Consider the following 25,644-nt stretch of genomic DNA (forward strand, 5'->3'; position numbering starts at 1 on the left):
ATCATTCCTAGTTATAATGTTAATTATGAAATACTCTAATAAATCCCTAATAAGAACAGAGTGTCGCAATTCATCTGTTTAGGTTGCCAAATCCATCAAAATCTATATAAAAGAAAAAAAGAATTATGAGTTACGTATGAGCAATTAAAGTACTACGCTTTAAAGTTTCCAATTAAAACTCCATATTTTTTCGCGGATTGCCCTTCTTTTGTTGGGGTGGGTGGAGAGGGGGGGGGGGTTAGTCTTTAATTTTTGTCCCCTCAAATTGGTGGTCTTTAATATCTGCCCTTCGCTTAACACCCAGAGGTCCTGAGTTAGAATTCAAGCTCAGTAAAAAAAAAAATCGCAGGGCATAAGTTGGGATTCGCAGGGTAGAAGTTGGGGTTCGCAACGCATAAGTTGGACCCCAACATATGCCTTAAGGCAAACTTTTACCCAAAATTAGGCCTTAAGGCAAACTTTTACCCAAAATTAGGCCTTAAGGCAAACCTCTGCCTTAAGACTTAACTTTTTCCCAAATTAGGCCTTAAAGCAGAGGTTTGCAAAATTCCAGCAAAATAATTTTTTTTTTTTTTTTGCCATAAGGCAGAGTTTGAAATTCAACTTATCCCTTGCAAAGTTTTTTTTTTTTAATTTTTAATTGAGCGGAGGTTCGAGCCTCGAACCAATGGGCTTTTAGCGAAAGGCAAAAATTAAAGACCACTGATTTGAGGCACAAAAATTAAAGACCACCCCAGCGAAAGGCAAATTGCCCTTAAAACTCCACAATGCATGTCATATAAGTGGAGCCCAACTGGACCGTCCATTTATCTTGGTGACTAGTATTGCTTAAAATCTTAAGTAGGCTCCTGTGCTAGCCGAATATTAAAATTCAAGAGCTTAATACTGTGTGATGATTTCTGAAAATACAATAGATGTTGATGATGACTAACGGCAGGAAGGGTGTCAAGTGGGCCGGGTCGGGGCTTGACCGGGCCGTAAGTTAGGGGGCCGGGCTTGGAGAGGGAAAAGGGTGTCCGGCCCAGCCCACCCAGGATAGGGGCTACACCTCGGCTAGCACCGGGCCGGCTGTTATAGTTAATGGGCTGGGCTTTTTTTTTTTTTTTTTAAAAGTTCTAATACAAAAATAGACATTTAAATTTACTACTAATAATAAAATTAACATTTACATCTAATGATAAAATTGCTAAATTAAAAAAAAAGTTTAGTCGTCGTCAAATTCAAAAAGCTAGTCGTTGTAAATTTAAAAAACTAATCGTTGCTAATTTTATTTGAACCCCTAAATTTATGAATAACTTCACTTTGGTCATATTTTCAAACTATAAATACCCCTCCATTCTTCTTCATTTTCACACAATTCTTCCACTATTCTCTCTTTATCTAAATTTGTTATTCAACTAGTGTACATTACTTCACCTCCACGTTCTCCTCGAGTTCGAAGATCAACTTCAAGTGCGTTGTGGATGCATTTTGAGCAAGTAAATGAGGAACACGTTAAATGTCAACATTGTGGTGACATATATCTCCACAAGTCCGGAGCGTCGGGTATTAGCCTATTAGGGGGGTGGGGGGTGGAGGAGGGTACCAGTGTGTTGCGTAGACACTTGTAAAAAGGCATGAAATTGAACTGAATGATTTATCAAAGGTATATTTGTTGAGATAAGTACTATCACAATCTAATATATACTATATACTGAAAATGTATCAAAGGTATATTTGTTGAGAAAACAAGATTGTCTAGCTTTAAAATACAATTTTAAAGAAAACTAAAGTGCTTCGTAAAAAGAGACTCCTAATTTATTGGGATACAATGTTTTTAAAATACTTATTATTAGTAATAAATTGAGTACTTATCTTTGTCTTTTTATTTGAAGTGGGTCGGGCCGGTGCCCCGGTGGGCCATCACCCGGGCTACTGGTGGGCCGGGCTGGTGGGCTGTCCACCTTGTCCGGCCCAGCCCCCTAATAAAGCCCACCTAGACCAACCCCTTACACCTCTTAGTGGGTCTGGGTCGGGCCGGTGTTACACCTCTCATTTTGATACGTTGAGTTTCGCCAAAAGCTAATTGTCCTAGCCTTGGGAAGTAGGACAAATTTTTTCGAGGTCATGGGGATAGATATGTCCATCTTGAGTATATAATGGAGTAAAACCATGTTTAGTAAGCCTCGGGAAGGTTTAAGACTTGTCGGATCATCGGAGTTAAGTTTCGGTGGAAGTTTGGTAAAATGTCACATTCTGGCGCACTTTGTGGCACAACATGCGAGCAGCAAAGCGCGCTTTGCGGCCACGTAGTTGCGCAACAAAGTGTGCCAGTGAAATTTGGTGATGTTGCGAGGTATGCGACACAACATGCGGCTAGCAAAGCACGCTTTGCGGCTAGCAAAGCACGCTTTGCGCCTAGCAAAGCTTTCAGCATGTTGTGTCGGTCCAGAATTTTCTGAACCACTATAAATAGAACAAATTCGACCCTAACTCATTATTTTACCATTTTTGGGCATAGAAACCTCTAGAAACTCTCTCAACAACTCTTCTTATGAGCTAAGACCAAAATCAAGAGCAAATCCAAGAGAGATCAAAGATCAAACACCAAGAATCAAGAGACTCAGGTGCAAAGAGGTTCACTAGGGTTAGTGGAAGTCAAGAAAATCCTTTGGTATTGGAGTTGGGGGTTTTTCTCAAGCAAAGTATCTTCATCCAAAGATCATTCCTACACTATCTAAGGTAAGTTTATGGTATTTTCATGTTGTTTAAGGTATTGAGAAGTTGAAACACTTGGATTGTAGAAGAATATAGAAAATGGGTCATAAATGTGGGAGTAGTGTCATTTTTGAGCCATAGCTTGGATTGAGTCATGACTATTGATATGTTGTGATTGTAAGTATGTTATGAATGACATTTAGAACAAGAGATAAGTATTAGGTGTGAGAAAACGTAATAGTGAACTATGACCATGATTATGGAGAAATTGAAGTGAAATTGTGAAACGTGGATAATGTAGATGAATGACGATTGTTGCCTATAATATTGTGATTGTTGTTGTGAATGTTTGGGAGTTGATATGGAATACGGAGGAAGTTGTATAAACAAAGGAAGTGCTGCCCAATTTTCTCTAGCTTTAGTAAGCACGTTCTTATAATCGCTTAGCTAATGTCGATACGAATTCTCTTGAAGGTATAAACGTGGGCATTAAAGGAGAGCGAGCAAGCGATAGAATAGTTAAACGACAAAGGTATGTGAGGCTAGTCCTTTCCTTCTAAGGCATGAATCTTATGGCATGATTTCCTCTCCTTCTCCATGCATTTTCCTACATTCCGGAAACTAAGAGTCTATGTTCATGAATAGCCATATGAGACAAGAGATACATTACGAGTACGATAATGATGATGATGAGCTTAAGTCTAAAGATTCTAAAGTTCATGATATGCTAGTTCCATAAAGTTCTCGCTATGAATACGATATGATGTTTCTACAATCTAATGACCCTATTTACGATCCCTTGAGGTTACTCGTTGGGTTACACTCACCTTAAAATGTTAATTCCTTCAAGGTGAGATATGACGAATATGATCACTCCATAATGTAATCGGGGGTTTTCGACCTTATGTCACCCCGATATTGTTATAGATGGTCTATGAGCTCTAATGCATCTCCTACGACAAATGTTCCGGAGAAATTATGAGTCTACGTTCATAAAGGATTTCATGTGAGATAAAGGTAAGAGATATGCCATAGATACGATAATGGTAATGAAGAGCCGAAGTTTAGAGTCTATAAAGCCTATCATACGATATTTTTTTTATGAAGTTCATGCTATGAATATGATATTATTTTCATAGATTGTCCTTAATTCAAATGCATGCTCTATGAAAAGTTATGATAAGCTTATGAGATGTACGTGATGATAAAAGATTTCCGTAGTAATGGCAATGATGTTGATGAGATATACCGAGCCTCGTTATGGCCGGGTACAGAAGACATGTATGTGATATTGTCGAGCCACTACGTGGCCGAATACGGATAATGTTTAATGTGTATGAGCAGATATGGTATTATGATATGTATATGTATGTGCATTCCACGACCATTAAGAAAAGGTAAAGTAAGCATGACAAACATCTCAAGAGGTATTTGAACTTTCATTTTATGTTGTCCTTCACGTTTACTTATGTTCCTACTCATGCTTTACATACTCAGTACATATTTCGTACTGACGTCCTTTTCTTTGGACGCTGTGTTCATGCCCACGGAGTGCAGACGGGGAGGTGATCCGGACTCGTAGGAGCTATTAGTCGATTTGAGAGCACTCCATTTTCCAGAGGTGCCATTGATTATCCTTTTGGTATATATGTGTATGTATGTTTTGGGCATGACGGGGTCCTGTCCCGTCTATATGTATGGTACTCTAGTAGAGGCTCGTAGATGCGCAGTTGTGGGTAGTATGGTCTCACGGTTTCTCATCATATGTATATGTATGTATATATATTATCTTGATAGCCGAAAGGGCTCATGTTTATAAAGTGAATTTGTTTTAATGAAAATAGTTTTCTATGATTATGAGTATAAGAGTATGAATGAAAGCAGATGAGTAATAGAACGAGTGGTGCTCGGTGGTTAACCCCGGGTACCCGTCATGGCTCCTAGTCGGGTCGTGACAGCCGGTGGTGGGCCGGGTTTACCAGGCTGGGTTCGGGCTGGCCCGGCCCACTTGACACCCTGTCGGCAGCCCAAAATGTTGACTACAAAAGGCTTATTTGACATTTCATGTTTAAAGGGATTTTTTTTTTTTGTTTTTGATAAAACAAAGAACTAAAGGCTGATGATTGAATTTTATTGGAACTTTTCAGGACTATGGGATAAGAATTAACAGCTGTAACCATTTATAAAATTTGCACATTATAAAGTTCTATATTTCCCATTGTATACTTTCGGAATATACAATTCTTAAGGTATATAATAGTTATAAGCATAATTGAATCACTCTATTATACGTATCTCTTGCCCTTTTACAATTTAAATAGAAGAAAATGGCTTTTTCAAATCTCTTATGTATTTTTTTCAGATCTCTTATGTGAAAAAAAAATGAAGATCTCTTGTAAAAAGGTCATAAAACTAAATAAGTTTGTAAAGGACCAAAAATCCAATTCTCTTCTATTATACTATCCTATTAAAGTATACAAAAATGTGAATCGTATACTCTGAAGATACATAAAGTACATGCCTGCTGGATATTTTGTAAATATTTTTTTATAAATAGGTATGAAGTGCAAAAATATTTTAAAATGGGTATTCTTGAAAAATCATTTTTAGCCACATGAACCCGTTAATTTTCCAAATTTATTAATGAATAAAATTAGTCAAAAAGGGTAACAAAATTAGTAAGAAAGGGTGACGATCTTACCTCGAATGTTTTCCTTATCTTATTGGCTTTACTCTCACAACGTAATTATATTGGTTAGTCTCAAGTATTATTTTACATTTCGAGTTTTTAATACATTTATTAAAACCATCATCAAGAAAACTACGGTCCCACGTTCACTCAAAATTCATTTAAACAGTATTATTTGCGTGTACAAGGCTATAAATAGGTCTACGAGTTAGACTAAGGCCTCATTGAGGTCTGAATCTTAATCACTCAAATTCAACTCATTAAGTTCATTTGTTTTGTTTCCTTATGAAGCCTCTTAATAGGTCTGAATGAATCAGATCTATAACAGAGTCTTAACACCATTCAGACTCACTTAAATAATACTCTTATTTCATAAAATCTTCCACGACTTCTCTTCTCATGCCTCTAGCTATCCTTTCTCAACCAGATACCAATTTTTAACCTCTTGAACTGGTAAGTTTTCATAATTTAGTCTAGTATTTTTTATATTCGTAAAATCTTGGGTGTATTGATGTTTACCAAGAACTCTTGAAAGCGCAAAAATTAACTAATTAAGCGTAATAGCAAAATTGTTTTCTTGAAGTTTTTTTAGTCTCTTAAAAACTTTGTTTGAAATCTCATGTATATCTACCCAGTTCATGATCTAATCTGCACCAGAAAAATTAAACATGAGTGAATCCATCTACTCAATAAAATCCCTACTTCCACTTCTCAATCTTTGAAAGATCGCAGTGACTCTATAAGACAATAACAACGAATTAAAAAAAAAAAAAAAACTTGAATACTACATAACCCTCTAATCAAATTTGGAACTTAATACATAATACAAGCTTCAAGAAACAACAAAGAACATTCAGAAATTGTGTCAAGCATCAAAAAATTTACCCCTTTTATCTTATTTTAATAAAGTTTCTTACTAGAAAACATCTTGTGGGATTCAGCCATAATAGTTCTCTATCACTTTCAGTTGATAGAGAAAGGTTTGCCATTTTAATAATAAGCACAGATTCTTAAAAAATTTAGTGTTACCTTGTTACTTTAATTTATTATATTGATATATGGAGTAACTTTTATTTGCATTTTAGATAGTTCAAAATATTTTGAATAAAAATTATTTATGGAATATAAATATTCAAAATATTTTTTTCTATCAAAAAATAGATAGTTCAAATTATTTATCAAATATAAATATTCAAAAAATAAATCTATCAAAAAATAAATTTATTTTGCTGAAATAAGATTTTTATAATATTTCATTGATATATTGGTTAATTTCATATGGACATTCAGATATTGAAAACAAACACTCTTAATCGTATAGTATTCAGATCTAGAGACAACATCTTAATATTCAGATGTGCATTCAGATTCAGACATCTAAATTTTAATGCACATCTTAATATTCAGATGTGTATTCAGATTCATACGTTTTAATCTTAATGTAAACAAATGAGGCTTAATTAAGTGTATGATTCGTGACAATTCTTTCTTTTTCTCATGTCAAACTTGCTTAATGATAAAAATTTAATCATTTAAATGTTGCGGGACCCTAAAATATACGTAGATCAACCGTCAACGTAGCAATAAGTATCATCAATCTTCACATAAAAGTATAATTGTGCCTGTATCTTCTTTTTTTTTTTTTTTTTTTTTTTTTTTTTTTTTTTTTTTTTTTTTTTGTTTACTTATTATTTTCATTTCTTTCTTTTGTTTTCCCACAAAAACAATTAATAATACGGAAATATTAGACTGTTACAAAAACAGAGAAAAAGCTTCTCGTACAAAAATAAATGTTTCAAGATGTTATTTATGTAACAATTTAAAGATAATTTTGTTTAAAATTGTACAAGTGAAACTAGAATTCTGTGGCGTTCTCTGGCTCTTGTTAAACCCATTACTTGAGACTATTTGGATATTGTTAATACTTAATAGTATCAAAAGATTGTTTTCATGAAAATCATGACAGTATGATACTACCATAGATTAATGAAAATGGCACATTCACTTTCAATAATTATATTACACTTTAAAGATTTTAAAGTAACATTTTTAATGTTTTGTACAAGTTAGTTCTCCAGAAACTATATGTAGATCGTTCTTAGACTTTGACATGAGATACAAAATAGGCGTCATCAGTGAGTGTGTGATAGAGAGAGATTTGGACGTTTCGGTTAGATGGACGGGACATAGATAAAGGACCACATATGCAATTAGGGTAATTAACAAATATTTAAAGGTTGTTTATAACTTATAAGCACATGCTAGTATATTTTTCTTGGTCACAATGCAGCCACCATATTCCATGCACTCTACAATAAAGTTCCTTGCACCCCACAAGCACGTCGAATAAAATTGCGCCCATGAAAATGGGAAAGAAAATAATTAAAAGGTTGGAAAGAAAAGAATTAGCGGAAAGTTAAAGTTAAAAGGAAGAAAAAGATACAAATCGTACAATACCTTAAATTTGGCTTTTAAGTGAAACAGTTTTATGATTAGTTATTAAATTTATGCTTCAACTTTTTGTTCTTAGATTTTCTTAATCCCTTTATTACATTCATTTCTGAATTAGTTATTTTTCCGTTTTAATAATATCCAACGCAAATTTCATCTCAGCAAAACACAGTTGTATTAAGTATATACAAAAATATGTCTTAGATCTTTATAGCGTAATAAAAGTCGTCAAAGCCTAGGCCAAAAGCGAGCTAACGTTATTGGATGGATTTTCTTATGTGATATTAAGGGTGTATTCAGTACGGAGGAAAATGTTTTCCTGAAAAATGTGTTATTAGAAAATAAGTGAATTTCTACTTATTTTCTCATGTCCATTTGGATAGTGGAAATTAAATGATTTTTTTACTTATTTCTCATGTTCGTTTGGTTGGTAGAAAACATTTTCCGAAAAATATCCACCTAAGCCACACAAACTCCACCCACCCCCACGCCCACCCCCCCACCTCTTTTTTTTTTTTTTTTTTGAAGTTTTTAATTTTTTTTTTCCTAGATTTTTTACACCACCACATCCCTCCCCACCCTCCCCCCCCTCCAAAAAAAAAAATTAATTTTTTCTACACCACCACAAGCCTCTCCCTCTCCCCCAACCACAAAAAAAAAAATCTTAAAAAAAGTTTTAAAAGTTACTTTTTTTCGATTTGTACACCCTCCGACCGCAAAAATTCTAATTTTTAACCACACAAACTTCCAGTTTTTATATTTTTTAATAAAGGTAAAATTAAATAGAAAGTAGAAAATTCGGGAGGGGGTAGGGGGTGGGTGTATGTAGAGAATAAAATTTTTCAAAATAATTTTTTTTTTTTTGGGGGTGGGGGGTGGGGGGTGTGATGTTGGGTCCCGGGGTGTGTGGCGTGGGGATGGGGGTGGTGGTTGGGTAGGTTGGTGGAATGCACTTGTGGGCTTGTTTTCCCTACTTTTATTAGGGGAGTCATTTTCCAAACTTATTTTCCTAAAGAAAATATTTTTCAAAAATTTTGATCAAACGAACATGAGAAAATTGGAAAATGTTTTCCTCCATACCGAATACACCCTAGGAGCCGGCCGCTTTGCCTGCAATTTTGGATAATGATATAAGGAATCTCGGCATTCTTAAGTTAAAGCAAATCTTGCATCATTAATAAATGTTAAAATTAAACTCTAACATATGTGTATATATGTATATATACACACATAACCCACGCTCACACTATAGTTAAATCCACAGGTGGAGCTAGAGCTTCGCCACGGGTTCAACAAAACCTAATTGTTTTGGCTCAAAATATGTATTTGTGGTTAAAATTCACTTACTATGTAGAAAGTAGGGGTGTACAAAGTAAACTGACAAACCGCATCAAACCGATAAACCGAGAAAAAAACTCGACTAGTGGTTTGGTTTGACTTGGTTTGGTGTTGAAAAAAAAAAACCGACCATAATTGGTTTGGTTTGGTTTGGTTTTAACTAAAAAAAGTCAAACCGAACCAAACCAACCCAACATTACATGCATTCAATTTTTAAAATATTTTAAACATAAAAATATTTATTTGTAATGTAATTTACAAATATTTCTTCAATTTTTTCGTAGTTTTTTTTTTTTTATCTATTATCATATTATTCAAGCTTGAATTTAGGCTTTTGAATGTCAATAAGTTTTATATCCTATGGATGTTAGTAACTCAAATAAAGTCTAAACCAAAATCAACTCAACACTAATGCTAACAAAAGAATTTTAAATTACCACTAGGAATGACAATAATGTTAGATATTTATTATTTAGTTTTGCATAATTGATTTGAGAGTGAAAATACATAACTTAAGTTTTTTTTCTTTGTCATGTAATTAATACTTATTAGCCGTTCTTATTTTAGCATGACTTAGTATTTTTAGATTATGATCATTTTCTTTATGGCTTGTTAATTAGCAATATTTATTTTAACCGATTTTATTAGCTTTTGTTGAATATTTTAATACAATGTCATCTCTCTTCTCACATTTTGTGTTATTTTCTTAAGAAACGCCTTAATTATATAGTTGTAGCTTACTAGGACAAAAGAAATATTTGAAGTAAAAGTTATATGTTTTGTATCAAGACTATTCCGGAAAAAAAAAAACCCGAGAAAACCCGAGGTTGAAAAACCCGAATTTTATTGGTTTGGTTTGGTATTTAAAAAACCGAACCAACCCGGTCCATGTACACCCCTAGTAGAAAGAATTTATCAAGAACCCAGTAAGCTGTCTTCGTGTGACCTATAGATCACAAGTTCGAGTCGTGGAAGCAACCACTAATGTTTGCATTAGGTTAGATTGTCTACATCACAACCTTTTGCGGAGCGGCCCTTTCCCGGACCTTGCTAACACGGAATGCTTTGTGAACCGGCTGCTCAATAAGCTATATTTTTTTAAAATTCAGATTCCATAAACTTAAAATTTAATATCTGCCTCTAGTCAAATTTGGAAAATGCCGAGATAAAATATAGACTAAGTAGTATCTAACCAAAAGCTTTCGGTGTCCTGTTTCGTTATACAGAGAACATTGTCTGGTTGGGTATTTTTTTTTTGGGTACAACCACATTCTTTGGGGAAAAAAAAGAATTATTTTACATCTTTTTCAACAAGGTGCGGAGAAAAAAAGTTAACCCTAATTCCTGAAGCAAGCAGTTTTGAATGTGAAATAAGAATACGAGAATAAGTTATACATAAATTGGAAATCCTTTATGACAAATGTCGCAAACTAATCTTCAATATACAGACAAGTTTATTGAAGAGTTCCACAATCCTTATAACACTTGTATTATAGTATTACTACTACGGAGTATTTTTTAACCATTGTACAAAATATCTAAGGAAAGAAAATCCTTAATTATAGCTTCCCGCACTACTAATTTTGAGATAAATGATTTTTTAGTCCGTTACAAACTTTATTTAGTTTTATGAACATGTTACAATAGATCTTCATTTTTTACGCATAACATATTTTAAAAAACACATAACAGATCTGAAAAAATCATTTTCATCTATTCAAATTGCAGTAGGATAAGATTTTTCACTAATTTTGGGATTATTAATCCCATTGTAATCAAATGACTAGAATGTACCGACAATTGCATAAGCAAAAGTCAACATTGCAATCACTATATTGTGGTAGTTGCTGAGAATTTCTGATCAAATTGAAAGTGTACATTTCAGTTGAGTTTTTGGCACTCAGGAAACATCAAGGATCAGCACACTTGTACATCATTTCTATTTCGTATTCCTTCATTCATTGCACGACCGACTTTTCACTGTTTAAAACATTCGTACAGTCTGATCTTAATTTGCTAAGTGCTCCCTATGTCTTAGTTTATGTCAGACAGTTCTGATTTCGATAGTTAATTTTTAAATTTTTTGATAAATAATTTACATATTTAGAAACTACATAAGATTATTATAAATCACAATAATTAATAATTTAAAATATTTAAAGGACATACTACTAAATCATGGTAAAAGATTTTCTTGTTGGACTCTCGAAAAAATAAAAAATATCGCATAAATTGGGACAAAAGGGAGTATTTGTTTCTGTATACAATTTGGATTTTTCTACGTTGACATAATTTATTTGGTTAATTCTTTATTCAGAAATAATAATCTGATACGACTATGATGTAAGAAGCTAATAGAAGGTTTTGTACCATATAAATTGTTGAAAATTGTGTAGTACTCCGTCCGTTCACTTTTACTTATCCAAAGATTTCAAAAATAGATTTTCACTTTTACTTATCACTTTTCGCATATCAAGATAAGACAATTTATTTGTTTCCTGTTTTACCTATAGTATTAATTACTCACTTTAAATTATTTTTCAAATCTAATAAAAATATACATCAATTAATATAGGTACATTAGTAAACTATGCACTTCATTTATTCTTTCTTAAACAACGTAAAGAATCCAAAGTCGATAAGTAGAAGTGAACAGAGAGAGTATTTCATAAAGAATAGTCCCTCAGTGATTAGAAATCATCTTTCTTCGTATTATTTTAGCATAAATTATCTTAATCCAACTAATGAGTTAATAAGAGGAAATAGAGGGATTGGACTTCGCACACACAAAATTTGAAAGGAAATGGCAAAGTGATGATTGCATCCTTTTTACTGGAAAAATTGTGTCATTGCACTTTATAGCATTAAAATTCTTTAAACAAAAAAGAATTTTTTTTATCAAGCTTTGGGTTGAAGTGAGTAAATTGAAGTTTCTTCAGTTTCAGACTTTCAGGAAATTAACCTGAACGTTAGACTGGTCATTTGCACAATTTTCCTTCAAAGGCACTGGTCTTTAATTTTTGGCCCTCAAATTATTGGTCTTTAATTTTTGTTCTTCGCCTAACAGTCCGAGGTTCTGGGTTCAAACCTCGACTCAGTCAAAAAAAAAAAAAAAAAAAAAAAAAAAAAGAATTTTGCAAGGCAGAGGTTGTAGTAAAATTAGGCCTATTCGGGCAAAATTAGGCCTTAAGGCAGAGGTTTTCCTTAAGGCAAACTTTTACCTAAAATTAGACCTATTCGGGCAAAAGTTAGGCCTTAAGGCAGGCAGACTTTTGCCCAAACTCTGCCTTACAAGGTTCAAGAGTTTGAATCCAAAACTCTGCATTGAGACTTTTTATTTTTAATATTTGACTAAGCGAGATTTCGAACTCAAAACCCAGGAGTCTTTAGGAGAAAGCCAAAAATTAAAGACCAACAATTTGAGGGACCAAAATTAAAGACCAGTGCCTTTGAAGGAATTCCGCACAAAAAAATGGTTAAACATCCCCTAAAGGTAAACATTCTCTGTTGGATATGCAGCCCAAATATACAATTTACACCTTGCATAGCTCTATAATTATTTACACTTGGACTAGCCAACATATGATTTCGAATTTTAGGAAGTCAAATCACTTTCGATATTATTTCTTTACCTCCTTTTCCTGAGCCACCAGTGGCCTCTTCGTTTCTTCATCATTAATTTTAAATCTATATAATATTAATGTTATACATACATACATTTGTATACATCATTATACAATACGTATACACTCTTATACAATCTTATACATTATATATACATTACACATAGTGTATAACTATGTATAACAATGTATCAACCGTTATACACAAAATCAAAGTGAACCATGCCGTCTTCATCAATTTTCTAACTGCTCGAATCGGTTCAAATTAGTTCCAATCCCCACCAATCTATTTGGGAAATAGATTTGCAGATCTAGTATAGCCCAAAGCTTTGAGACACCCAACAAAGGTGTCTTCAGATTTCTGAATTGTCACCCTCAATAATGACCAAACCTAGCTCAATCGAGTTCCAATCGAACCCACACTTTAGTATATATCAATTCTTGAGCTATTTCTAACAAAATGAGACAACACCCATTTGAGATTTTACAAACAAAATTTTAGATCTTGGCAAACCAAAATTTTGTAAGGGATGAAAAACTGAGCTATTTGTTGGGGCCGGGTTTTGCGGAATCTTACAGTTGTAATTTGATGGGCCTAACGTTTGCAAATAGCATGAGAGAATTAAGAAGATATGACCTACGTGATGTATGTGTATTGTGTACAAATAAAATATTGGCTTCATACATAGGCAGCTCCTTAAATTTGTCAGCGAATTTAATTGGACACTCGAACTATAGCTTGTTCCAATTGAAAGATCTGAATATATGATAAAGTGTTCTAATTAGGCACTTTTAATTCAAATTTTTGGAAAAACTTTTGCACATGTCTTTAAGACAGTTAAGTTAACCATATAAAATATGACACCTCATTTAATTATACGTATTCGCCTCAATAAGTTATAAAACCTCATGTGTTTATTCTGACAGAAGGTTACGCAGGTAATAAACAAAAGTTGGACAAAAAATGGTGGGAGAAAGGTGCCCAAATGATGTTTATGCGCAATTATCTCTAGTTTAATCTTATTAATACCTAGCCCACTTTGTGATGTATAGGCGTAGTTGTACATTATAACAAGACTGATCATTCATTCTTTAATCAAATCTCTACGATTTTTCTCTACACATTCTCTCATTCGGTTATCAGTCTACGGCAGAGGTGGATCTAGAATTTAAATTCTATGTGTTCAATTTTAAGATTTTAGTATTGAATCAATTATATTTTAAAGTCATGCGTTCGTATCTACTATTTATTACAATTTCAGTAATTTTTTACACATAAATTTATATTCGTGTCGAAAGTTGGGTTTCAATTGAACCCCAAACTACAAGGTTAGATACGCCTCTGGTCTAGGGCCTCTGTATATTTCAATTGCATGATATATTGCAAACATCAAGATTTGTAGATAATATTCAATTGGTGATCAAATAATTGAATAAATAATTAAATATATAACCAATATGATAAAACTAATAACTGTCAAATTAAGCTTCAAACATTAAATCGCCATTATTTATGAAAACTACCCACACATGGTCATGACAACAATGAAACATGTATTAAAAATCATAAAATTACTGAGAAAAGATGAAAGAAAGAAAAACTCGTGAATCTTTGCTCCCAGGCGCCTTAGTCGTGCTCCCTTCAAAAAACAAGTTTACAAAGTCTCTATAGTGTTGGGTGCGGGGGTAAGCATAACGCACCAACCTGAGCACCACAGGTTGCTTCATCTCATTCCTAATGCCTCCTACATATAAAAATGTTACAACGAGGCTCAAAACGTTACGATTCCCGCTGTGAACTATCAATAAAGTATCAAAATGTGAGGTAAATGATACTTACTACTCAAATATTTATATCAGCAAATTCTTATAAGCAAACTCCTAAGGAAGTTTCCCTTTTTGTCTTCAACTTCCCAGTTCATCTATATTCATCCAATTTAGTGGGTGTTTGGCCATGAAAATCAAATATTTTTCACTTTATTTTGGAATTTGGAGTTGGAGTTGTGTTTGGTTATAGTTTTTGCAAAAAATATTTGGTTGTTTGACTGTATGAAAGTGAAAAAAAGTAAAAACAAGGTTTTAGTTGTTTTCCAAATTCCAAATACAACTTCAAGTTGTATTTGGAATTTTCATGGCCAAACGCTGATTTTCAAATAAAGTGAAATAATTTTTCAAAAAGTGAATAATTCTCATGGCCAAACGGGCCCTTAATTTGAGGCATAAAAGAGTCAAACATACCTATAATCTTAGTTGAGAACGCATCCCTTATTTCATCTTCTTTCACTCCTTAGCCTGGAAAATCAACAATTCCTCACTGCTTTAGTGCTTTAGACACAGAGATTAGGTAGAAAATGAATTAATAAATACAGAAGAAAATTAAGTAACTATGGAATATAAGTTTTATCCACTGAAGGGTATTATCAGGTTAGTTAAAAGGCAACTACAAGTAATTCTTTATACAAGCATTAATTGGTACAACAACAACAAAATACCCAGTGTAATCGCACAAGTAGGGTCTGGGGAGGATAGAGTGTAGACAGACTTTACCTCTACCTTGGGAGGTAGAGATGCTGTTTGCGAAGGACCCCCGACTCAAGAAAGAAAATGACATTATACAAACATTAATTGGTAACCTTAAGAAATTGAAAAACAATATGGTATAATAGGTCAAGATACAAGGGTAGTGTAAGAAAATCTTTACATTGTCCGTGCATATAATCAACAATTCCTCACTACTTTAGTGCTTTAGACACGGAGATTAGGTAGAAAATAAATTAATAAATACAAAAGAAAATGGCTTAATGCATATGCGGTCCCCTAAACTTACCCTTTTTTTTCATTTTGGCACCTCAACTAGGTGTTGTCCCTATTGAACCCCTGAACTCGTCCTCAAGTGTGTCTATAAAACACAATCCGAATTACATAGTATTCCATCTTCAATGAAGTAACATGCTAATATATATATTCTAATTTAATTATGCCATCTTTTAGCTAAGATTAGCAGCAATTGAGAAGGAAAAAAGGGTAGCTCTTAATTAAGCTGACAGTGGAAGAGCAGAACTGGCGTAAAACCGACACATCCATGATCTAAAGAATAGCTTACCATATGTCTGAAATATTACTCCACTTTCATTTCCTTAATTTAATTTCTGCTTCTAATAAAAATCAGATCTAGGGGGTTTGATAGACACACTTGAAGACGAGTTCAGGGGTTCAATAGGAACAACACCTAGTTGAAATGCCAAAATGGAAAAAATGGGCAAGTTTAGGGGGTCGCATATGCATTAAGCCAAATAAAATTAAGATAACTATGGAATATAAGTTTTATACACTCATGTGTATTATCAGGTCACTTAAAAAGGCAACTATAAGTAATTCTTTATACACGCATTAATTGGTACAACAACAACAAAATACCCAATGTCATTCCACGAGTGAGGTTTGAGGAGAGTAGAGTGTACGCAGACCTTACCTCTACCTTAGGAGGTAGAGAGGTTGTTTCCGAAAGACCCCCGCTCAAGAAAGAACATGACATTATAAAAACATTTATTGGTAATTAACCTTAAGAAATTGAAAAACAATATTGTATAATAGGTCAAAATACAAGGGTAGTGTAAGAAAATCTTTGCATTGTCCGTGCATATAATTAACTTCAACTCATAAGTATAATAAATGGATGAGAAATCTTTGTAGTAATTCGACCAATATTCGATCAAGAAGCCCAAAATACAATAACAAAAAAAGCGGAAACATCACATAAACATATTTCTTTAATCAAAATTCACTATTATAATGGTGTTAGGCCTGGACCTCTACCATATAATGACAAAAAAGTACATGGAGTAGAATATATAAAAACCTAAAAACCTTAGACTCTAGAGAAGCGTGTTGAATGAAATATGGGTTTTTACACCTCCCTATAGTGAACAAAGAGGAAAACAATTCTGTTACCTTTAAAATTATTTAACAAGTGATAAATAGTTACATTTTACAATTTGCTAAGAGAAGAATGAGTAGCCAAAGGCCACTTTCTTTGTACACTAGCAAATTTCAAGAAACTGTAGCTGTATATAAAGCTATTTTCTGTAGAATGAATGTTTGACTAAAAAATACATAACATGTGTAAATGTCATTTACATTGACCTTTGTTACATGGCCATAGTTAAATGTTATATGCATTATCATAACCTCAATTTATCACTTGACTACAGTTAATTATTCTAATTTGATGCAAGCCCCGAATGTGAGTAAAACCTTTTTTGTAATCTCATCTATCCAAAGACAACACATATATTATATCACTTTAAAAGTCACTCTACCACATGAGATATGCAGATACCAAACAAAGGAAGGCGAAAAAAGCAAATAAGGAAGATATAAATTTGCACTCGCACCCATATGATTGTAGTTATAAGTCACATCTGGACCATAGGCGGAAGCCATGGCAACTGCTTCATCTCCTTCACCTTTCATGACACCATATTGTACTGCAAATCGCATGCCAGTGAAGTCATTAGATTGGAAAATATACGACGCAAGAAAGCACACAGTAAATTAAAAGTCTCATGAACTCTTGATGATTCTTACGTACCTCCAGTATTGTAGGAACGGACAGCAAGAATTTCATTTCCAAAGCTTTGTTGTTCTTGTAGAATTTCCTCTGCACAAGTGACAGCAGCTTGGCTACAATGATGCAGCTCAATCAATTTTAATGTGGGAATATCTCCAATCTCTGTTGGAATCTCCTCCAATTTATAGCAATGCCTTAGAATTAGACACTCAAGACAGGGAAGACTATCACTGGTTGCTTTCCAGTTCACCAAGTTGGTCTTGAAAATCTCTAGCAACTTGAGCTTCGTGAAACCTCCTTCATCCAGATTCCAATCGATCCCTTGAAAAGCAAAATGTTCTAGTTTGAGCACCTCAAGGTTGGGTAAGTTACCGAGCATTGTCATATCCTTCCACAGTAGATGTGTCGCTGCAAGTGTCAAGCTCTTGAGGTTTTTTGGAAATACGTGAGATAGTAAAGCAGCTGGCCTTCGAAAAAATTGTGCATTGGACGGAATTGCTAGATGAATTCCTAGCTTCTGGAGATCAACTAGATGTATGAGACTATCAATTACGTTATGCCATCCAATAGGATCTAAATTGATCACAACATCTAATTCCTTTACGTTAGGGACTGCCATCAAAATCGCCTTCCAGTTGGAAGAAGCAGTGTTTAGGAAAAGCTCCTCTAAGTTTTCTAGACCCGAAAACTTTTTTGCCTCTGGAGGAGCAGGCAGAGGCATACTTATTCCCCCAGAAAAGAAATGTCTCAAACTTGACATCTTCCAAATTTCCAAGGGCCAGGATAACTGATGTGCAACTGGAATAACAATCATTGTCTGTAGATTCCACAGGTTAGATATTGATGCTGGAATGCTTGTACCGGTGGTAAAAGCAAGATATCTCAAGTGTACTAATTGTGTTATCTCAGTGGGGAAATGTCGAAAGTGAATCATTAGTACATCCAATACCCTTAGCAATTGGAAACGAGAATCCACTATCTTGTAGCATTCAGAGTCGAGTAAAAATGTATGTGGTTGACGGATGCACAAGATTGTACGAATAGAATCCAAATTGCATTTCTCAAGGCCAAGATTCTGGTTTCGTACAGCATCTTCATGCAAAAATAGTCGATGCTCAATCTCCACCCCTTCCGAAGACACTTGGTAACATTTACTTACGACCTGAAAAAACTTCTCAGTTTTTCCTTCTCTCAAGCATAATAGCCGAACGAGGTCATGAATTCTACAATTTCTAATTTTGCCGCTTACCCGTCCACGGCTACTAACCATAATCAAACTTCTGCTAACCAAATCCTCTAAACACTCTTCTGCCACCTCTTCTGGCTTTTTGAGACTAATCCGCTTCAAAAAACCCTCAGCGACCCAAACACTAATCAACCTATTCGCATCAATTTCTGCATCTTCTAGGAAAACCCCCATATAAAGAAAACAAGCTTTTAAGCTATAAGGCAAGTAGTTATAACTCAAAGCCAATATTGCTAAACACTGCTCAGAGGTTGAACCGACGCACGAATTCACATTTTCAGCAATTTCTTTCCAATCATCATGTGTCCTGTTGATCTTGGAGAGAAGCCCCGCAACCACTACAATTGAGAGTGGTAATCCTTGACATTTTTGTGCTATCTGCCTACCTATTTCCTCCAGTTGAGGAGGACAATCTTCCTTTACAAATACCTTTAAAGACAATAATTTCCAACTGTCTTCAAGATTAAGGAAAGACATGTGATGAGGAGGGAAATCATTACCAACACAGTTAGCTACTTCTAACAGCCTAGTAGTAATCATGATGCGACTTCCATTTTCATCATCCGGAAATGATCTTCTTACTTGGTCCCAGGCCTCTATACTCCACATATCGTCCAAAACTATCAGATACCTCTTGTATTTCAATTTTTTATGCACTTGGTCTAATAATTCATCTTCGCTCATACTGCGGTACATTACCTTCGCACCTGGCGTACCGAAGCTTAAAACATCCAAAAGCATTTCTTTTGCATCATATTCTTGAGAGACGGTAACCCATGAAGAAACATCAAAGCGACATAATACTGATGGATGCTTAAAAGTTCTTCTAGCAAGAGTTGACTTACCGATGCCGCCCATACCAACAATTGAGACAACATTCAGCTCCGGTATTTGCCCAAAGAGTTGATCTCTTATGATGTTGAAGTCATCCTCCATCCCAACAAGAGTATTTTCCTCGTCCAAGACATGCCCTGATGAGCGGAGAGGTAAAGAAGTTGTTGTAATTGGCAGATCTTTGATGTGTTGGTGGTCATTCTTGAACTTCATCACCTCTCCTTGAATGGAATCCATTACTTTTGTTATTTGTTGCAACTCATCATAGATCTCGCGACGAGCATTGTTTTGATCGTGCTCATTATCAGCCACATGGATTCTTCGTAGGCACAAATCAATCTTATCTTCTGCTTTATATCCTGCATCTCTAATCTTTTCTTCCAAAAACTTCAAAGCTTCTTGATCATTGATCTGGTTTCCTATATCCTCAAGGAAAGCTTGCAAGAAAGTGAGCGTTCCATAAAGTGAATCAACGGATCCCCTACTTTGAGAAATCAAACTTGGATTGAATTGCAAGACTTGGTCTAGAGTTGTCAAAAGGGAAGTTACAACAGCATAAGCCATCTCTCTCAAGTAGTGTGAGTCTGAGAAATCTCTCTCAAGTTGTGTGAGTGTGAGAAAGTATGTCTTTATCTGCCACAGATACAAAAGCATCACATGTAGTCACAATATAGATAGCTCTTTTAGAAGCACTAGAGCGCAATTTAAGGCTATTTAATTAACCTCATTTGAAACTTTGTACAACCATGTCAGAGTTCATTTATCTAGGCTATATATACGTTGATTAAATTATTGATTTCTATATTGCATTTAACTGTTCAATATTTCGAGCAATGAACCAGGAGTAAAATAATTCAAGAAAGATTGTTCATTTCTATCATTACTTACCTGTCATTCCTTGGAGTTGCGCAAAAGGAAAGAACTAATTGCAAAATTAATCCTATCCCCCAGCAACTCAGAAATTGAAAATATTATAGGAAGAAATATAGCAATTTTGTTGCTTCAAAGGACAACTTGCTAGGTTTCAAAATCAGCTGACTAATAATCCAAATAAAGCTGCCGTGAAGTTTAACAGATTTTTAGCACATGGGAACTTCAAGAAGCAAAACAAACTATGTTCTTGTGTGATAGAATTAGCCCAACAATAGAAGAGTATGAGAAAGGACCCCATTAACCTATAACAACTATGGAAGACTATCGGTGTGTTCAATATCGGAGGAAAACATTTCTAATTTTCTCATATTCGGTTGGTCAAAATTATTAGAACATATTTTCTTTAGGAAACAATTTCCTTAAAAAATTGAGAAATCCGATTCCCAATCTAGGGAAAACAAATCCCACAGCATTCCATATAATATTAATCTTTTCCTACCCACCCTGGAACTCACCTCCGCCCCCATCACCATCCCACCTTTAACCCCACCCCACAAACCAAACCCCATCCCCACCACCCCACACCACTCACCCAAGAGCACATCCTGTGGGTGAGTATTTTTTGAAAAATATTTTCAACTAATCAACCTCAACCGAACATGAGAAAATATGTAAGAAATTAACTTATTTTTTTAGAAGATATTTTTCAGGAAACATTTTCCATGCATACCGAACACACTCTGTATTCAGAAATCAGACAAGGAAACGCATCTGCTTCTCTTTCTTCTAATTATTTTTCACCAGCTTCTCATATTTCAGAGAATTCCTCCTTCTGACACTGCATTATCATATTTCGTCCTAATCTTTCTTGCCACCATATCATTGGACTTGTGATTCTCTTCTTCCAAATGAATCTTGGAATTCCAAATTGAAAATATATCACATTCATCATAAGAACTTCTGCATCTCTTTTGCATCGCCAAGAAACAGGGAAACATGATTGATTGATAAGGTTAATGGGACGAGGTGGGATATCCCATCATTAGATTTGGGCTTCATTTTATACCCTATTTGGTGGAAGTTATACAGGGATAAATTTATACCTTCCACCAAACAGGGTACAAAATTAATCCCAAACATAGTGATGGGTTATCCCACCTTATCCCGGGTACCAACCAACCCCTAAGAGGTCGTTTGGTAGGAGGGGTAGGATGGGATGAGATTATTAGTCTCGTGGGATTGGGATTGGAATTGGAATTATCACATGTTTGGTTGGTAAGCTATCCAATATAGAGGGTGGATAATTAAGTCATCCCATCTGATCCCACCCAATCTCATCTATATGAAATAACTTATTCCTCTTACCAAACGATCCCTAAGGATTGGACTTCTTATCGCGCAAGGGCAGTATAGGTGTTAGTGTGAGTAAATTTGTCTTTTCTATCGATAAATAGTTTCTGGTATCTAGTGTTTATATCAAATGGGTTCACATAAATTAAAAAGGAGGGAGTATGTGATGCAGTCTTGGATTCAACTAGAATCAAAAACCACAATTAAACTAGCCTAAAGAGTAAAGGGATTGAATTACTCTTGATAGCAAGCTTAAGAACCCTAGATTGGGATGTTGATTGAATTGGATTGAGTGAGAGAAAAGAGAGGAAGATATTATTTCATTTTTCAAATTGAATGAATGATTACAATGATGGAATTATCACTTATATGCTAATCTACAAAACAGGCTGGAAGTTAGTTTTAACTAACTTTTGACAGCTTAGGTCATGTGCCTGGCACGTGACTCTAACTAACTTCCTAACCACTTTAATATCCACTAATTAGAGCTAATCACTTCATGAACTGAATTAAATTGCATCCCTAAATCATCTCCAATTCCTCAACAGCAACTGGATCATAACAAATACTTTCCCCTTGAGATGATCCTTGTCCTCAGATCAAAAAAGCGGAAACCGTCATTGAAATTAATCAAAATCTTCCCAAGTACTATCCTCCTGAGCTAAGTTGTGCCAATTAATGAGTAGCTGAGGAACAGCCTTGCAATTTCTTTGAATCAACCTCCTATCCACAATGGACTCAGGATATAGCAAAACATGTCCAGCTTGAGAAGTAACCTCTGGTAGTGTGACTGAAGCAGGTTGTGACCCAATCTTCTTCTTAAGTTGGGAGACATGAAAAGTAGATGGATCTTTGAGTCACCAGGAAGTGCCAAGGTGTAAGCAATAGCACCTACCTTGGCACAGATTTGAAATGGCCCAAAAAATTTAGCTGATAGTTTCTGATATTTGTAAGACCTCAAAGAGTGTTGCCTATAGGGTTGTAACTTAACATAAACCCAATCTCCGACTGATTAGTTCCTGTTAGTCCTCATTTTATCAGCTTGGGACTTTATCTTGCTGCGGGTTTGACAAGTGCGGCAGAGGGCCCTCAAGCTTTGCTTTCTGGCACTCGTAAGTCTTCACCCACCATCAAGACGAGTCAAATGGAAAATAAGAATCAAAGGAGGGTGGTTGACAACTATAGATGTACTTCATAAGGGGTCATGTTGATAGAGGAGTGATGAGTGGTGTTGTACCACCATTCAGCAAGGGGCAACCACTGGGGCCACTCTTTTGGTTTCTCACAAGTTATACAGATAAGATAACACTCCAAGCATTTGTTAACAACCTCAGTTTGCCCATCAATTTGGGGGTGATAGGCAGTTGAAGTGAGTAAGGAAACTTTGTTCAACTTAAACAATTCTCTCCAACACTTGCTAGTGAAGACTGCATCTCTATCATAGACAATAGGTTAGGAATTCCATGCAGCTTGAACACCTCATTCAGAAACACTTAAGCCACATCTAAAGCAGTGTAAGGGTGCTTAAGAGCAATAAAATGAGCAGTTTTGCTCAACTTGTCAACTACTACAAAAATAACCTCCTTACCAGCAACCTTAGGTAATCCTTCCATGAAATCCATTGAGATGTCTTGCCAAACCTTATCAGGAATGCTCAATGGCTGCAGCAACCCAGGATAGGCAATATTCTCATTTTTGCACTTCTGGCACACATCGCAGTTTCTCACATAAGAGTAGACATGTTGCTTCATTTTCTTCGAAATGAAAATCCTGTTGTAATCTCCTGAGTGTACTTGTTGTAATCTCTTGAGTGTAGCAGTGATACCTGAATGCCCTCCATTGGAGTATCATGATATAAAGCAATCAGCTTCTCCCTCAGGTCTTCATCAGCACCAACCAGCATTTTGCCTTTTCTACTCAAAACACCTGAATGGTATTTGTAGTGAGGTTTGTGAATTGTATTAGACTGTAACGTCTGGATCAATACTTGTTGCTTGGGATCCTGTATCCAAGAAGCTTTAACAGCATCCAAGAGGTCAGCTTGAACCCCAGAAATGCTAAAAAAGTGTACAAAATCCTGCTTCCTAGAAAGAGCATCAACAACCACATTCTCCTTTCCCTTCTTGTAGTCAATGGTATAGTCATATCCAAGTAACTTGACTAACCATTTCTTTTGACTAGGGGTGGTAATTCTTTGCTCTAAAAGGTATTTGAGACTGTGAAGATCAGTTTTGATGCTGAATTGCCTGCCTAGGAGATAGGGTCTCCATTTTTTAACAACACTAACCAAAGCTAGCAACTCTCTTTTATAGATTGAGAGAGCTTTATTCATCTCAGATAAGCCCTTACTGAAAAATGCTATTGGTTTTTGCTCTTGTACTAGAACAGCTCCAATTCCATCACTAGAAGCATCAGTTTCTATGATAAACACTTTTGAGAAATCAAGAAGAGCCAAGATAGGTGCAGAAGTTATAGCTAGTTTCAATTCTTCAAAGGCATTAGTGGCAGCAGCATCCCATTGGAAATTGCTTTTCTTCAAGAGATTGTACAATGGTCTAGCAATCAGACTATAACTTTTGATGAACCTCCTGTAGTACCCAATTAAACCTAGAAATGATCCTCTTAACCTCTTGATAGTAGTCGGATGGGGCCAGTCTAGCACAGATTGCACCTTTTGCTTGTCCATGGACACCCCACCCTCTGAGATGATGTGCCCCAAATAGTCAATTTCCTGCACCCCAAAAGCACACTTGCTCTTTTTTACAAATAGCACATGTTTTTTGAGGATCTTGAAAGCTTCTTGTAAGTGTGAAGTTGATCTTCCCAAGTTCTACTATATATGAGGATATCATCAAAGAAAACCAAAATGAATTTTTTGATATAAGCATGGAATATTTGGTTCATTAGGCTCTGAAATGTTGAAGGAGCATTAGTGAGGCCAAATGGCATCACTAAGAACTCATAATAGCCATGGTGAGTTCTGAATGTTGTCTTGTGGATATCTTTCTCACACATCTTGATCTGATGGTAACCAGATCTTAAGTCTAGCTTGGAAAAAAACTTTGCCCCATGTAGTTCATCTAGCAGCTCTTCAATCACTGGGATAGGGAACTTATCCTTGATAGTACAATGGTTCAGTTCCCTATAGTCTACACACATCCTCCAGGAACCATCCTTTTTCTTCACGATAACAATAGATGATGAATAAATACTTGTGTCGTGCCTGATTACACCTGATTCTAGCATTTCATCCACTAATTTTCCAATTTCATCCTTCTGAATGGCTGGTAACCTGTATGGCCTTATGTTTATAGGAGAAGTTCCTTCCTTAAGAGTAATTTTGTGATCATGTACTCTAAAGGGAGGTAGGCCAGTGGGAACCTCAAACAGGTCATTAAACTCCCCCAATATGCCTTTCAACCCATTATTAGCATTAGGGTCTAACTGAGTCCCATCCATATTAAAAAATTCTACTGCAATTCCTGTGATCTGCTCAGCTTGATACATACCAACTGAAATCATACACAACTCTGCTAGTTTGGCAAGTAACTTATCCATCCTCTCTGGTTGGATCACCTTAGCAGCTGGTGGTTTGATACCCCTCAAGGAAACCTTATGCCCCATGACTTGAACTCCATTTCCAGTTTGCTGAAATTCCACATGATATCTCCAAGAGTAGATAGCCATTGAATGCCAAGCACCATGTTACACCCTCCTATAGGGAACACTAACATATCTGAGTCAAAAGAAACACCTTGCATCTTCCACACCAAGTTTTTGCATACATAGTTGTTGTACACCTTCTTGCCATCAGCAACAGACACAGGAAAAGGTGAGATTGTAGTCAATACACACCCCAGTCTCTTTGCAGTGTTCAAATCTATGAAGTTGTGAGTACTTCTAGTGTCAATCAACACATGAATTGACTTCCCTTTGATAGAGAGTGTAACTCTCATAGTCCTGAAGTCATGAA

The 25,644-nt window shown here is 35.3% G+C and overlaps 1 protein-coding gene across 1 annotated transcript; it reads right to left on the reverse strand.

Annotated features, from left to right (window-relative positions):
• Positions 1–14,202: 14,202 nt before the first annotated feature.
• LOC132059883 (putative late blight resistance protein homolog R1A-3) lies at positions 14,203–20,826 on the reverse strand. The gene is made up of 4 exons (XM_059452726.1): positions 17,390–20,826; positions 17,193–17,285; positions 15,037–15,090; positions 14,203–14,543 (listed from the first exon to the last, which is right to left on the reverse strand). Exons 1-3 carry the CDS (start codon positions 20,100–20,102, stop codon positions 15,086–15,088), a joined length of 2,811 nt encoding a protein of 936 aa, XP_059308709.1. The 5' UTR covers positions 20,103–20,826; the 3' UTR covers positions 14,203–14,543; positions 15,037–15,085.
• Between the last annotated feature and the right edge of the window lie 4,818 nt (positions 20,827–25,644).

This window comes from Lycium ferocissimum, chromosome 6 (assembly GCF_029784015.1).
Source record: "Lycium ferocissimum isolate CSIRO_LF1 chromosome 6, AGI_CSIRO_Lferr_CH_V1, whole genome shotgun sequence".
In the NCBI taxonomy this organism is placed as follows: domain Eukaryota; kingdom Viridiplantae; phylum Streptophyta; class Magnoliopsida; order Solanales; family Solanaceae; genus Lycium; species Lycium ferocissimum.